This window comes from Dipodomys merriami, unplaced genomic scaffold, assembly GCF_024711535.1.
Source record: "Dipodomys merriami isolate MVZ:Mamm:240054 unplaced genomic scaffold, mDipMer1.0.p SCAF_16, whole genome shotgun sequence".
Taxonomy (NCBI): Eukaryota; Metazoa; Chordata; class Mammalia; order Rodentia; family Heteromyidae; genus Dipodomys; species Dipodomys merriami.
Genome location: NW_027202937.1, coordinates 12,779,616 through 12,795,632, shown reverse-complemented (window position 1 = coordinate 12,795,632; position 16,017 = coordinate 12,779,616). Strand labels below are relative to the sequence as shown.

Genomic DNA, 16,017 nt, shown 5'->3' with positions numbered 1-16,017 from the left:
TACGATGGAGAATTAGAGATGAATTCTAGTATTTGACTTGAACTGTATAAGGTGGACATTGAATGAATTTAATGATATGATAGGGAATTAAAAATGAACTGTAATATTTGACTTAAACTGTGAAGTGAATGATGAATGGATTTAAAATAGGAATGTAACTAAGCTTCCTGTGGATTAGATTTTCTTGGTACCTAACTAGTTATTTTAGCTTTTCTAACCCTAATACTGCCCCTTCCTGAACCACGTGCTCCCCAACCACGCTGAGCCATTAACATCCTTTGTTCTGTTCCTTGAGCTTCTCAGGAATCCTAGGCACTGGCAGCTCCAGCAGGAAGTGAATGATATCCTTGGGTGAAACACAGGTCCCATGGTTTCCCTTATTTGCAATAATTAGTATATGTCTGGGACAAATAGAAAAGGTCAAAAGCTATACATATGACCAGATAAGATGAAGTTAAATGAAGTGAACACCAAGATAGGGACACAAGTTGTTTTTTCTTGCTTGGTATTGTTTCTAATGTATTTATAAGGTGCCATGTGATTTTTTTTGTTGCTTTGTATGTCCCTCCCCCATGGTATAACCCTTGTTTTCACTGTATTTGATGTTGGTCTAATTTGGGGAGGGGAAGGGAAAAAACAAAATGTTTAAATATTATTCAGGTTGACCCATTACAACAATGAGATGTAGAAGAAACTATGTTGAAAAACGAACTTCACAATTTAGGGGGGGGGGTGTAGTTGGGGCGGTGGGAAGGAATGGCAGGGGAAAAACAAAGGAGGAGGCAACAATGCTTGATAAGAAATGTACTCATTACCTTGCTCATGTAACTGTAAGCCCTCTGTACTATTGAGGGGCGTTTGAGTTGGTTCCCTATCTTAGCTATGGTAAATAATGCTGCAGTAAACATAATTGTGCTGGTAGCTTTAGTATGGTCTTGTTTGTGATCATTTGGGTAAATGCCCAAAAGTAGGATTGCTGGGTTATAGGAGAGCTTGCTTTCACTGTATTTGATGTTGGTATAATTTGTGGAGGGGAAGGAAAAAAAACAAATTGTTTAAATAGTAATACAGGTGGACCCATTGCAACAATGAGATGTACAAGACGTTATGTCAAAAAACAAACTTTACAATTTTGGCCAGAGCCAGGGAGGGGGGATTGGGGAAGGAAGATGGGAAGTAATGGGAAGGGGAAACAAAGGAGGAGGCAACCATGCTTGATAAGAAATGTACACATTACCTTGCCCATGTAATTTTAATCTCTTTGTATGGTATTTTCACAATAAAAGTTAATAAACTTTTTAAAAAAGAGAATAATCCCCAAATTATTTAAATGCTGTTTAGTTTTAACAGCAAAATATATTGTGAATGTCAGCACAGAAATATGGAAAATGCTTTGTTATATTAACTGAAGTAGTTGGAGCTTTTCTCAGGTACTAAAGATGTTATGAATTCATATTTTTTCTATTTATTTTGCTTTAGCTAGTAGGCAATTCAAACTGTGGAACTCTTTCCTTTTAAAAACAAAACTAATTATAAGTTGTTATGTCTTTTGCATTTGCTAGAAAACGTTGTGTAGTAACATTCTAAATGAAACATCAATGATCAGAATTTATTAGTAAGTATCTAATATTTTAGTCATTCTGTAAATCTATTTACATGAATACTTTCATTTTTCAGATGAATCTAAGACACACAAGGATGATATTAATAATAAAGTCTCTTCAAAATCTGAGCACCAGGTGCTCACACCTTTAAGTCTTGCTACTCAGGAGTCTGAGATCTGAGAATATGGTTCAAAGCCAGCCCAAGCAAGAAAGTCAATGAGACTTTTATTTCCAATTAACTACTAATAAGGAACAAGTGGGGCTGTGGCTCAAGTGGTAAAATGCTATTTTTGAACAAAAAAAAATCAAGGACAGAAACTCAGATGAGACCAGGCCCTGACTTCAAGCCCCTGGACTGGCACGCACACACAAAAAAATAAAAATTCTCTTCCAAAAAGAATATAGAAAAGCATGGCATAGATTGAGGTAGGAGGATTGAGAGTTCAATCTTGTCCAAAAAAAGTTTATACAAGTCTCTATCTGAAAAATAAAAAATAAGCCAGGCACCGGTGGCTCACACCTGTAATCCTAGATACTCAGGAGGCTGAGATCTGACAATTGCAGTTCAAAGCCAGCCTGGATAGGAAAGTCCATGAGACTCTTATCTCCCATAAACCACTAGAAAACGATGTGGCACAGTAGCTCAAGCAGTAGAATGCTTGCCTTGAGCTCAACAGCACAGGGACAGCACCCAAGCCCAGAGTTCAAGCCCCATGACGGACAAAATAAATATATAAATACATAATAAAAATAAAAAAGACAGAAATGAAATGGTTGAGGCATTGCTTTGTTACGGCTATTGACATCTTAAAATCTTAGAAACATTTTTTCAAAATCTTTGTTGAATTATGCCTCTATCATTTTCTAGGCAGGAACCAAGGATTTTGCCAAAAAATTTAAAGTAAATTGTAGAAGTGTTATTTAAACCTGGGCCACCTGAATTTAATGCCTTCATAATAAACATATAAATCCATGTGCCTTCCATAATTTTATATGTTATAATGACTAGTAATAAATTTTTTCCAACGGCTAGTGATAAATTTTTATGTCTAACAATTTAAATAATATTAAGAACAATATAAAATTTCACAGTAATTTTAGAAAGAAATTACTGAAAACTTGAAATCAATAACATTTTTGCCTACTGATCCTATCTCTTCTGATTTGAGTTTAAAGAAAAAACCCAAGTATAGAAATGTCAGATTTTATAAGCATCATTGCAGAGATATCATGCTAAGGTTTAATAGCCAGGATCACCTTGTGAGTTTTTCAAGCAATACCACTAGATGATTTTCAGGAACTCTCAGAAAACATATCCATTTCTCCAATATCATAATGAATGACTGAAATAGCTGACCAAAATCTGAGATTCAATGCCCAGGACTACAGTTAAACATGAAGATAACCACTGACATCTAAGTTTCTAGGAGGCCAACGCTTAGAGGCTCAATGACTTTAAATTTTCCTGTGAGACTTTCAGAAGTACATGACTAAGCTAGCGAAGTGCTTCGTCCCCTGTGGAACTCAGACCAGCAGCCCAGGCAGCACCTGAGAGCCTGGCTGCAGCTTCCTACCCAGCTCTCACTGGGAATCCCTGAATTTTCACAATTCTCTAGACACTTCATATGTCCTTTATAGTTTGCAACCATGAAAACACAAGCCACAAAATCTTATTTTTGCCAACCCACTCTGTCTTTATATGGAAATTTCAGTGATCCCAAATCCAAGTAGCAGAGGAAGAGAGGAAAGGATTTATTTTCCTCATTTGGCATGTCTGTGTTTTCAAAGACGCCACCCCATACCCCCCCCAAAAAGCCTCAACCAACCCTCGTCTCTGGGAAAACAACATTGGTAAAGTCTGTTTGGTTGTAGAAGAGATGTCAGATGTTATGACAACCTTCCATAGCTACCTGTACACCTAGAAGACAAGCGGTGAGTTTTCAAGTCTTGAATGAGGAAGAGGGAAAGACTATGACTAAGTCTTCAAATTGGTTTAGAGAACAAAGACTTTAAATTTTATCCTGAGAGGAAGCATTGCTCACTGAAAATGAGCAAATTTTACAACTCATTATTTATTTCATGTATATTTAGTACACTCATGGGCAATGAATAGAAAAACCTTTAAATTAAGAAGTACTGATATTCATGTGCTTATGCAAGTGAAAAATCTTCCAAGTTCTTCAAAAATATCTCTGAAATCAGTTGGTGGTAGAGAAAAACCTTTACTAGACATAAATTCAACTTAATTATACTTTTGTGCTGAAAGTCTCTTTGTGTCTTTTTAAAAAACCTGTTCAAATCCAGGAAATGGTGGCTCAAACCTATAATCTTAGCTACTCAGGAGCCTGAGATCTGAGGATCATGGCTCCAAGCCAGCTCAGGCAGAAAAGTCCATGAGACTCTTATCTCCAATTAAAGACCTCAAAGTTGGAAGTAGAATTGTGGCTCAACGGGTAGAACACTAGTTTTGAGCACAATAGTTTAGTGACAGTGCCAAGCCTTCAGTACAAGCCCCAGAATGGACACCAAAAAAAATAATAATAATGATAAGAGAAGGAGGAGGAGGAGGAGGAGGAGGAGGAGGAGGAACAGATGTAATAATAGTAGTCATCTTTGTAGTAATCTATATGATATAAAAATGACAGGTTAATAATCATGAGCTACAGAAATAAATGGTGATTACCAAATGGATGGCTTATTTAAATTTGTTTGACTGAGTTTCACATATGATTTCATTTTCCAGGTCCTAAATCCAACTTGTATTTTCCAAATGGCTATGACAAATGAAACAGATATTAATAGATTCCTCCTCATGGGGTTTTCTGAGAATCACAAGCTGCAGCTGTTACAAGCTTGCCTGTTCTTGGTGATTTACCTTTTGGCCTTGACAAGCAACTTCATCATCATCACCATCACAACCCTGGACGAGCATCTCCAGTCTCCCATGTATTACTTCCTGAAGCAACTTTCCCTCATGGACCTCTCCTTCATCTCTGTCACAGTCCCCCAGTCCATTCATAATTCCCTCACAGGCAATGGCTATATTTCCTATGCTCAGTGCATGTTCCAAGTGTTCTTCTTCACGTCTTTGGCCTGGGCTGAGGTGGCCATTCTCACAGTGATGTCTTATGACCGCTATGTAGCCATTTGCTTCCCACTGCACTATGAGCTCATCATGGATGCCAGAAAATGTAAGAGTGCTGTGATAGCTGTATGGGTAAGTGGAGGCATCTCAGGAATCTTGTATACAGCTGCCACATGTTCTATCACACTCTGTAGGACCAAAGTAATTCATCAGTTCTTCTGTGATGTCCCTCAAATAGCGAAGCTCTCCTGCTCCAATGATTACCTTGCAGTCATTGGAGTGGCTGCGTTCATGTCTCTGGCAGCCTCAGCCTGTTTCATCTCCATTGCCCTCTCCTACATCCACATATTCTCCACAGTTCTAAGAATACCCTCTGCTGAAGGCCAGTCTAAGGTCTTCTCTACCTGCCTGCCCCACCTCTTTGTTGTCTCATTTTTCCTCTTCACAGCCATGTGTGCATATCTCAAACCAACTTCAGACTCTGCAACTGCTTTGGACCTCGTGTTGTCTGTTTGTTATACAATAATCCCTCCAACACTCAATCCTATGATCTACAGTCTGAGGAATGAAGCCATGAAGGGAGCTTTAGGGAATCTTCCAACTTTAGCTGGAAGATTCACTGAGAAAAAAGGATTCATGTTTTGTTAGTAGCTATAAAATATTGCTTATCTGGAACTTTTCCCTAATTTTAATATCAATAAAATAAATATCAATAAAAAGTAATATTTTCTGTTGACAAACTATATGATGATTTAAATTATTAAACTCTTCATTCCAATTTCTTTTCCTAAATCACTGAAATCATTTTTTTTCCTTTCAAGGTAAGAAAAAGTTAACAATGGTCACTTTATATAGGCACAGTGCTTCCTAACCATCCCAACACACACACATATATATATGTATCATGTATACATGGACATGCTAACAACCTGAACAGATTTTTTAAACTACAGCATGGATAAATATGTTACATAAACAAGAAAAGGAAGTGATATTTACCACTTATTCCACTCGCTAAAGAAGACAAAATTTTTACAAAATCTTCTAATTTCAAATTTCTATTTTAAAAAATTATATTAATTTTACATATCAATTTTACATATTCATTCATTCCACTCACTATTCATTCACATTCATTTCCACTCACTATTATGTAAAACAACATAACTATTAACTATTCTAATTCTTTATTTAGTATAGTATTTATTATTTAGTATAATTTATGTGACAATAAATTAACAATTTCACATGCACTATTTTCAATGATTTAGTCTTAAATAACTTATAGTAAAATTTAAAATTCATCTCTTCATAATTGGGGGGAATGGGAAGGGGGAAAGAAAGAAAGAGGTAACAATGCTTGATAAGAAATGTACTCAATACCTTGCCCATGTAATTGTAATCCCTCTGTATGTTGTTTTCATAATTTTTAAAAAAAACTAAAAACAACACACACACACACAAAAGAATTGTCAGGAGGGGGAAACAATGCTCAATAGGAAATGAACTCATTACCTCACTCATGTAACTGTAACCCTTCTGTATAGTATCTTTACAATAAAAATAAACATAAAATTAAAAAATTAAAAAAAGAATTGTCAGCACATAGGATAATATTCCTGTGAAAGAACAGAAAAACATAATATACTTAAAATTGGCATCATACTTTTAAAGTATGTATAAGAAGAAAATTTTACTGCTGTGTTATATGAAAATTTTCTTATTTTTATATTTTACTTTCCCTAGATTTTCAATTATATTTTATTATCTTCAAGAACTTGTTCAAAGAAGTTACTATTCAACAAATCAGTTTATATGTACAATACACCTTGATCATTGTCACCCCTTTTATCATTCTCCACACTCCCTCCAAGCCTTCCCCTTTCCCTCAATTTTCTTAGTATTATGTGATACCCCTTAGTAAGCCATGTATTTCTATAGCAACTCTTTCAAATATGTTAAGGATGAATTTTTAACACGTGATAGCATGGCTTACAGTATAAGCTACTAATACTTAACCACAGTTGACAAAAAATCAGATCTTCTACCATCTCAATACTGTAGTTTATAAATTATATTTCAGAATTTTTAATTATATATCAATTAAATATTTTGAAATAGTTTCTAAAATATTTCTCTTATTTAAGTATTATTTCTACACACCCTGATTTTGAGTAAATAAAATGCATAAATTAGTTAGTTTGTTTTGTCAAACAAATACTTGAAGACACATATATCAAGATCCTACCTAGCATAGCAAAAACTGTGAGAGACGACCTTCCTTGTTACCAACTGACTGGTGAATAGAACATATTTTTAAATGCCATAAAATATTTAAATATTGAAGTAATTTTACTACCATAGTCAATAAGAGGAAACTGATGACTAACATTAACTAGATTAATTATAGACCAAAACAAACACATCAATATTATGTATAGGACTTAAACCAAACCCAGCATCATTCATTATAACATTCAGAGCTGATAGACTTACAATTAAACAATTAGGACACAATTCAAAATTATCAAGCTTACAAAGAATCAAACAGCGATGGGTAATAATGTTGTCCAACACCTTGTACTCATAGACTGTTTTGTAGAATGGGAATTTCTTTGTCCAACTACTTAAAGATATAATAATAAAAATGTGAAAAAATAATCTAACAATGTTTCCTTTCAGATTGTAAAATATACAGATGCCAATAATGAGAAAACATAAAGATGTTATTGTCTTACAAAGAATTTAAAGCAATTACAAAATTCTTGAACAAGTAATTCAAAGCATTTATAAAACAGTATTATGATATCTCAGTAAAGAAATAAAATATAAGCTGGATACCAGTGGCTCATGCCTGTAATCATAGCTATTTAAGAGCCTGAGATCTAAGGATCACAGTTCAAAGCCACCCAGGGAAGAAAAGTCTATGAGATTCTATACTCCAATTAACCACAAAAAGCAAGAAATGAAGATGTGGCTCAAGTGGTTGAGTGCTAGCCTGGAGCAAAAAAGCTAACGGTTATCACCCAAGCCTTGAGATAAAGCCCCAGGACAAGCACACACAGACACAAAAACAGAAAAAGAAAAGGAAACACCTAAAAAGGAAATGGGTAATTTAGGACTAAATATGCAATCGTCAAAGTGAGTAATAACTGCTGGATATAAATAAAAGGGAAAATCATATATTTTCAATAGTATCAAGTATCATGAAAGAATATTCTCTTTTTAAAAATGTAATATATTTTGATTTAAAACCTATCTACTATGGCCTGACTCCAATGGCACACACCTGGAACCCTAGATACTTAGGAATCTGAGATCTGATGAGCTTGATTTTAAACCAACCTAGACAAGGAAGTCCATGAGACTCTGATCTCTAATTAACCACCAAAAAATTCTGGAAATGGAGCTGTAGGTCAAGTTGTAGGGTGCTAGCCTTGAGAGAAAAAAAGTAAAATCTCAAGGACAGCACCCAGGGAGTTCCAGCCCCAGGACTGAAGAAAAAAACTATGTATTAAGTACTATAAATATTATTGAAAATAGTAGAAAATTTCGCATTTACTTCTCAGAACACTCAACAACCAAATCTCCAAAACCTGAAATACTAAATGCAATTACAATAAAATCCCCATCACACTTTGTCATTTGGAAATAGAAATAATCTACATGACCAATTAGAGTCAAAATTAAAAGATATGTATTACCTGATTTCAATAGTTAGTGTGTGTGAAAATGAAACTATAAAGGAATGATATCATTAATAAATTATTTGTATCCAGAACATAAAACTTTTATAATTAACTAACAAGAAGACATAATTCCAAACAGATTTGAACTGACTCTTAACCAAAGAATGATGTATAACCAATTTTCACATAGTCACTTTGAAAAATAGTTTAGCCATTTCTGGTAGGACTTAAATAATTTGTCTACCATATGAGCCATTAATCCAACTTCTATGTACTTACTAAAGAGGAATAAAAAGAAATGACCCATGCTACATACATACAAATATATTACCTGCCTGTAACTGGGACTGTTTTGGAGAGTATGGAGGAAGCTAAGGATAATAACAAAATATTGGAACATAAATAATATTGCAGTATATTGTGTCTGTATATGATGATGGCATAAGAAAACTCACTAAAACTGTTTAATACCTGAGGGGTAAAGGGAAGGTGTAATGAAAACACGATGAGAGGATTGATTTAACTAAAGTATAATATATGTATTTGTTATAAATGTGTAAATTACTATCATTAATGTATATTCAACTTTCATGGCATCCATTGGAGAGGGGGAACTTTTACTATTATTTTTACAACAACAAACAAAACCAGTTGGCTCCCACATTGTTAACTAACTTTATTTGGTCACATTCATAATCACTGTTGAGGAATTGCTCATAAGCACAAAGTTAAATTCTAAATCTCTAATCTTAGCAAGCATTTATACCAGTATAAATTGAAAATTAGAGCCATGGTTTACTGATTTGATAGAATCATTCAAAAATGAGGGATTAATAAGTTTGTAAAATATTTCAGAAAACTATTTTACTCTTCAACAGTGCTTTTAATAAATGGAATTTGACTTCTCTGTCTCAGTGTAATGAATGGGTAACTAGAAAAACTCTTAGAAGCTGAGAGATAAATGCCAAGGTACTTACAAAACTGCTCAATAAACAGCAGACCCTTCAACAGAATCCTCAAAGGCAAGGAGCACTCTAGAACAAAATAACTTACCAACCAATTACTACATCTAATAGTTATCCTCTAAAATTGAAAGATAAGGGGCTAGGAAGGTGGCTCAGTGGTAGAGCACTTGCCTTGCATACCTACAGCCCTGGGTTCGATTCCTCAGCACCACATAAGCAAAAAGAAAAAAGCCAGAAGTGGTGCTGTGGCTCAAGTGGTAGAGTGGTAGAGTGCTAGCCTTGAGCTGAAGAACTGAGGGACAGCGCCCAGGCCCAGAGTTCAGGCCCCACGACCGGACCCAAAAATAAATAAATAAATAAATAAATAAATAAATAAAATTGAAAGATAAGGACCTTCCATGATACCTATTCACTAAGGCAACTCATGAGCACTCATCCATCCACTTTTATTATATCTGGTTTTATTGTATTGGTTTGATGAAACCAATATCTCTAGCATTTGGTTATAACTTTCCCAATCCTTATTCATCTGTCAATTCATTTATCAATTACTTACCTCTCATGCTTATGAACATATTTCTTCCTCTTCTCTCTTTGTGTGTGCATGTTCATGTGCACGTGTGTCTCACAAAATGGAACTCAAAACCATTACATTAAGTGAAATATACCAGAATAATATTCTCTAATATGATTAATCTACAACTAAAGAAATGAATAAGGTGAAGGATAAAACAGAACTATCTGGGTATGACAACCAGTGGGAAGGGAAGGTGGGTAAAAAAGGGTGAATTCGAGTTGAATATGATTTTAAAACTTTATACATATATATGAAAATATAATAATCAAGCCCAATAAATGATTATATTTCTTTTACAAACAATCAAACTGATATGAACTTAATTTACTGATGATAATGTTTTATTAAGAAGAACATAAATAAAAGAAGTCCAAAAGAATGATCTAAGTAGTGAGAATAAAGAAACATGATAAACCCAGGGAGATAATTTTTTACATGCAGGAAATAAAGTACCAAGTAATGAAATTATTTAAGCAAATATTACATAAATACAGGCACCATCTCCAGAGGAAGCATTCATGAATGGAACAAGATCAACAAAACATCTAAAGAGAGTAACATTGATGTATCTGACACAGGAAAAATAAAACCTCAATAAGATATACACCTTGGGTCAGGTGCCGGTGGCTCACGCCTGTAATCCTACCTACTCAGGAGGCAGAGATCTGAAGATTGTGGTTCAAGGCCAGCCCTGGTAGGAAAGTCCATGAGACTCTTATCTCCACTAAACCACCAGAAAACTGGAAGTGGCGCTGTGGCTCAAGCGGCAGAGCGCTAGCCTTGAGCTGAAGAGCTGAGGTACAGCACCCAGGCCCAGAGTTTAAGCCCCACAACCAACAAAGACAGAGAGAGAGAGAGAGAGAGAGAGAGAGAGAGAGAGAGAGAGAGAGAGAGAGAGAGAGAGAGAGAGAGAGAGAGAGAGAGAGAGAGAGAGAGAGAGAGAAACAGCTGCTGGTTCTTAATCTAACAAGGTTATTGAGCACAGATAAGTCAAACTACCGGTTATAAGAGAGAATTGATGGCTGCCACTTTCTTCCAATAGTCTTTGCAGCCTCTTTGATGTCTTTATTCCTCAGAGTGTAGATTATGGGGTTTAGCATAGGGGTGACAACACTGTACAATACCGAGATCAGTCTGTCTTTCTCCAATGAGTAAGATGAGATGGGCCGTACATACGTGAAGATGGCGCTGCCATAATAGAGAAGGACAATGAGCAGGTGGGAAGCACATGTAGAAAAGGCTTTGCGTCTCCCCTCCGCAGAGCGGATCCTCAAGATGGTAGTGATGATGTAGAGGTAGGAAAGGACAATACACAGAAAAGGAGTCCAACCAATGAACACTCCAATGCACAGCAATGCTAGTTCATTGACAGAAGTGTCCCCACAAGACAAGACCAGCAACGGTGGGATGTCACAGAAGAAATAGTTGATCTTGTTGTTGCCACAGAAGGGCAGACGGAATGTCAGCACTGTGTGCACCACTGAGTTGAGCAAACCACCTGTCCAACATGAGGTGGCTAGCTGGCTGTACAGGGCCTTGTTCATGATGACTGAATAGTGTAAAGGTTTGCAGATTGCAATGTAACGATCATAGGCCATTGCTGCCAGCAAAAGACACTCTGATCCTACAAAGAAAATGAATGCAAAAAGTTGAGTGACACAGCCTCCATACGAAATGCTTTTCTTCTCTGAGAGAAGATGCACCATCATTTGGGGGACATTGGTGGTGGTGTAGCAGATATCAAGAAAGGCCAAGTTCCCTAGGAAATAATACATGGGTGTATGTAGATGTGGATCAGCCATGGTCACCAAAATGATGAAAATATTCCCTCCCAATGTACATATATAAGTCAGAAAGAAGACAGTGAATAATAAAAACTGTAATTCATTTAGGTTGGAGAATCCCAAGATGATGAATTCAGATAGAGCTGTATGATTCTTTCCTTCCATGTTGTGGCCTGATTTCTTCTGGGGAATTGGGTAAAGAGAAGCATAGATTACAATAATTGTATGCTGAAGTAGCAATCATCTGCAAGACAAGAAAACAAAAGATTGCAAATAAAGTCATCAAAATCCACATCAGATACCAAAATATAAGCGTATCATTTTTATTTTTAAAAAAGCCATAAGCCATATCTGCAGTCCAAGACATATGCAAATACTTTATGCATAAACCAAATGCCTGACCATTTTTAGTTAAAAAGAAGATCCCGAAAGAGTACCATGAATCCTAAGATTCTCTGTCCCTAATGGCTGTGTCCACTTGGTGATGTGTGGATGTGCATTCCAGAATAGTTTCTACAACAAGCTCTCATTCTACAAGGCTTCTTTCAGGCTATCATTTTCTCCTTATCATCTTTAATTTTTCTTCCCTTTTTTTTTTTGGTCGGTCTTGGGTCTTGAACTCTGGGCCTGGGCAGTGTCCCTCAGCTCTTCAGCTTAAGGATAGTGCTCTACCACTTGAGCCACAGCACCACTTCCAGTTTTCTGGTGGTTAATTGGAGATAAGAGTCTCGTGGACTTTCTTGCCCAGGCTGGCTTTCAACCGGGATCCTCAGATCTCAGCCTTCTGAGTAGCTAGGATTACAGGCATGAGCCACGGGTTCACAGCTTTCTTTTCCTTTTGATTACAATATTTTTTGTGTTTTAGAACATTTGGAAAATAAAAACATTTCAAATAATAATTGTTGGTATTCATCAGAGGAAAAAACCCTCTGCTAATGGCTTAATATATGTTACTCAACCAATTTTTCCATGCTTAGGCAAGCAAAATAAGAATGAAGAAGTATATATGGTTTTATTAATCATTAATTTTTGATAATTTACTGTTGCAATAAATATTCTGAAACATGACAGTGTATATAAATGTATATGTATTTTTCATCTAAATACTACAACAAATTTCATTAGATGTGGCTTAACGCTACAGAAATGGATGAAACGTGAGAAGGAATCCATTAGTGATTCTTAGCATCAGAGCATTCAGCTTGACCTAGAAATAAAATAGAACTGCCATTCTGACATTATGTGAAACAGAACATTTTCAGGGGCCTAAGGTAATTTTTTTTAACCCACAGATTGCTTTCACCCCAGTGATAACTACATCTCAGATTCTAATAATAATTCTTTTTCAAGGTTAGAATGCATGATTTAAGAATGCATGATTTTTACTGGACACCGGTGGCTCATACCAATAATACTAGCTACTCAAGATATTGACATTAGAAAATCTTTAAATTTTTGGTGTAGAATAAGGAAGAGGGGCAAATTAAGATAAACAATTAACATATAAAAGGATCAGAATTAAGTTTTGTTTTTAAGATCTCAAAAATTAATTTTCTACACATAGTAGTTGGAAAAAGACTTAGAGGGGTCAAAATAATAGTATGAACAAATGAAAGAAGCACTGAGTCACATGTATAGTATAAATGTAGTGTGATCCATTCTTAAGGAAATGGAAAGACTTAGAAAAAATATATTAAGTAAAAAGTCAGACCCAAAGAAACATAGCTTGTACAGTTTCCTTCATTTATAGGACTCAGAATGTGACTATAAATTTGCAAGTAAACACAATGGATGGAAAAAGACCAAAAAATTTACTTGGACATGATAAATTAAACAGGACTCAATAAACATTCACACAGTGAGACTAAAGGAGAATATTCTTAGGAGAGGATCACAAAGGCTCAAGAGCTATGTGCATATCATCATATAAAATGATATTTATTGAAATGAACTCCAAGAAATGGAAACGAGGTTTTTTGTTATTTTGGAGTTTTGATTTTGTTTTGTTTTGGGGGGGGTTCCCTTCTTTGTCACTGTTTTTAATTTCTGTACCTTTTGTTCTTGTATGGAAGTTTATCTGTTGTGGGGAGGGTAAGGGAGAGCACAGAAATGGTTGGACAAGGGGTAAACAAATGCAGCAATGATACTCACTACACAACATGTTGAAAATGAACCATACAACTTATGAGGGGAGGGTCAAGAAGGACAAATTGGGGGAAAATGAAGGAAGAAGTGATACTGTTCATAAAGAAATGCACTCATTACCTAACATGTAACTGTAACTCCTCTGTACATTACCTTTATAATAAAATTAATAATAAAATAATAATAATAAAATTAATTAATAAAAAATAAAATGTAGTGCAAATATAAATCTTTTTTCCAGTTCTCCATTCTCTGTTTAATTAATAACTTTTTCATCGTGAAAATACCATACAGAGGGGTTGCAATTACATGAGTAAGGTAATGAGTACATTTCTTATCAAGCATTGTTGCCTCCTCTTTTGTTTCCCCTTACCACCCCTGCCCTCTCCCCTCTCCCCTCCCACTGCTATAACTCTTTATAAATATAAGAATGCCAATTGTCTTTCTCCACTATTCCTCGTGAACAAAAAATACTTAACCTTCTGATAAATGTTTCCATCATGAACAAAAGCATTAAGTCATGATGTTGACAGTCCAGGTATCACATTAGGGACAAGGGAAATACTGAATTTTTCAGCTCTATCACCCTTGTAAATCTCTCTCCCAGAAATAGTCTGATACTTTTGATTTGTCACCTAAGATTCCATGCAGTTCTCCTATGCCTTGAGTTTATTTTTCCTCACTCCAATCATACCTTTCCTATGTCCCCATCCATGAAGAAACTGTTATATGATAAATAATTTAAGCAATTAGTGTCTTACTCTACACTAAACTTCATTTGGCTTGAAACAAGAATACATTTGTGTTGCAGAATATGCCTCTTGTTTTTAATTACTTATACCCACTTGACCTGAATAAACGTTTTTCTTCCTGTCCCCATTTCTATCTGCCAATCCTTACTGGATCCAAGCTCAGATTTAATGCTACTTTTCAGTTGAAAATGATATCTTGTCTATCTTGGGCTCTAGGGTCCTTTGTTTTTATTTCAATGATAGCTTCTATATGCCACATATCTATTTGATCGCATACTTTTCCATAAAATTTTAGCATACAAGCTCTTTCTTCTTTAAGTATTCCTAAGAGAAAAAATGAATGTTTGTAATTTAACATCTCAGATCATTCCTGTTGGAATGTCACATGTTTTTGATAAGAAAAAAAACTTACACTTCTCTTTTGCACGTATTCATAATATTACAGAACTTAGAAAAAAGTTCACGTCTACAATATTATTATTCCATAACAGCTATAATTAATAGTTAAGGAAGCTAAAAGTTACCAAAGGATTGCTACTTTGGATGAGGGAAGCGGTGCTGAGGTTTGAATTCAGGGCCTTGCACTCACTGAGCGAGGGACCAGACATTTTTTATCTTAGCTATTATTTGGATAAGGGTTCACATTTTGGCTCAGTGTCCACCTCAGATCACTATTTTCATAACTATGCCTGCCACACAGGTAGAATTACAGGTGTCGACCACCATGTCTAGCTGAGACAGAACTCTAAGTTTTTGCCCAGGCTGGTCTTCCTGTGTAACTGGGCTTACAGACATCAGCCATTACACACAGTTCAACACAGGATTATTTATAAAGTCACATGTATCATAAGTTATATAAATAAAACTAACAAAAAAATTGTCTGGTGACATACACAATACAATATGTTGGAACTGATCTGTACAACTTGGTGGTAGGGTGGGAGAGAGGGAAAGTAGGAGAAAGATGAGGGAAGGAGTCACAAGTGTGACACGAAATGTACTTATTACCTTACTCATGTAACTGTAAACCCTCTGTACATCACCTTGACGATAAAAAATATGCAAAAAAACCTATGAGCCAGCATGCAGCAATCTTAGAGTGACACAAAAGAATGTTTCTAATGAGAATGTCATAGGAGATATTGTCCTGAGACATTATATTTTGCAATTCTGTGGTGGTTCTCTTGCTTATACCATAAAGGCATGTCTTTTATTAAATGAAGAATTCGCAGCTCAGAGAAGTCCATTCTGAGTGAGATAGAAATTAACTGAAATGAAAGAAGGTCTCTTTTCCACAAATGCTAAAGCTACCAGGCCACTTATGGCACGAGACAGTTTGAATTCTCCTTCCTGGGGAACCCCTCATGTCTTTACACATTCATTGTCTCATCCTTAATCTCTCATCCAAAGACAAAG

The 16,017-nt window shown here is 35.5% G+C and overlaps 2 protein-coding genes across 2 annotated transcripts; one reads left to right on the top strand and one right to left on the bottom strand.

Moving 5' to 3' along the window:
- Positions 1 to 4,374: 4,374 nt before the first annotated feature.
- On the top strand, positions 4,375 to 5,337 carry LOC138827947 (olfactory receptor 14J1-like). The gene has a single exon (XM_070023526.1). It carries the CDS (start codon positions 4,375 to 4,377, stop codon positions 5,335 to 5,337), a length of 963 nt encoding a protein of 320 aa, XP_069879627.1.
- A 5,578-nt stretch (positions 5,338 to 10,915) lies between these two features.
- Positions 10,916 to 11,869, bottom strand: LOC138827946 (olfactory receptor 5V1-like). Its single transcript, XM_070023525.1, has one exon. The coding sequence runs from the start codon at positions 11,867 to 11,869 to the stop codon at positions 10,916 to 10,918; it is 954 nt and encodes a 317-aa protein (XP_069879626.1).
- Positions 11,870 to 16,017: the final 4,148 nt, after the last annotated feature.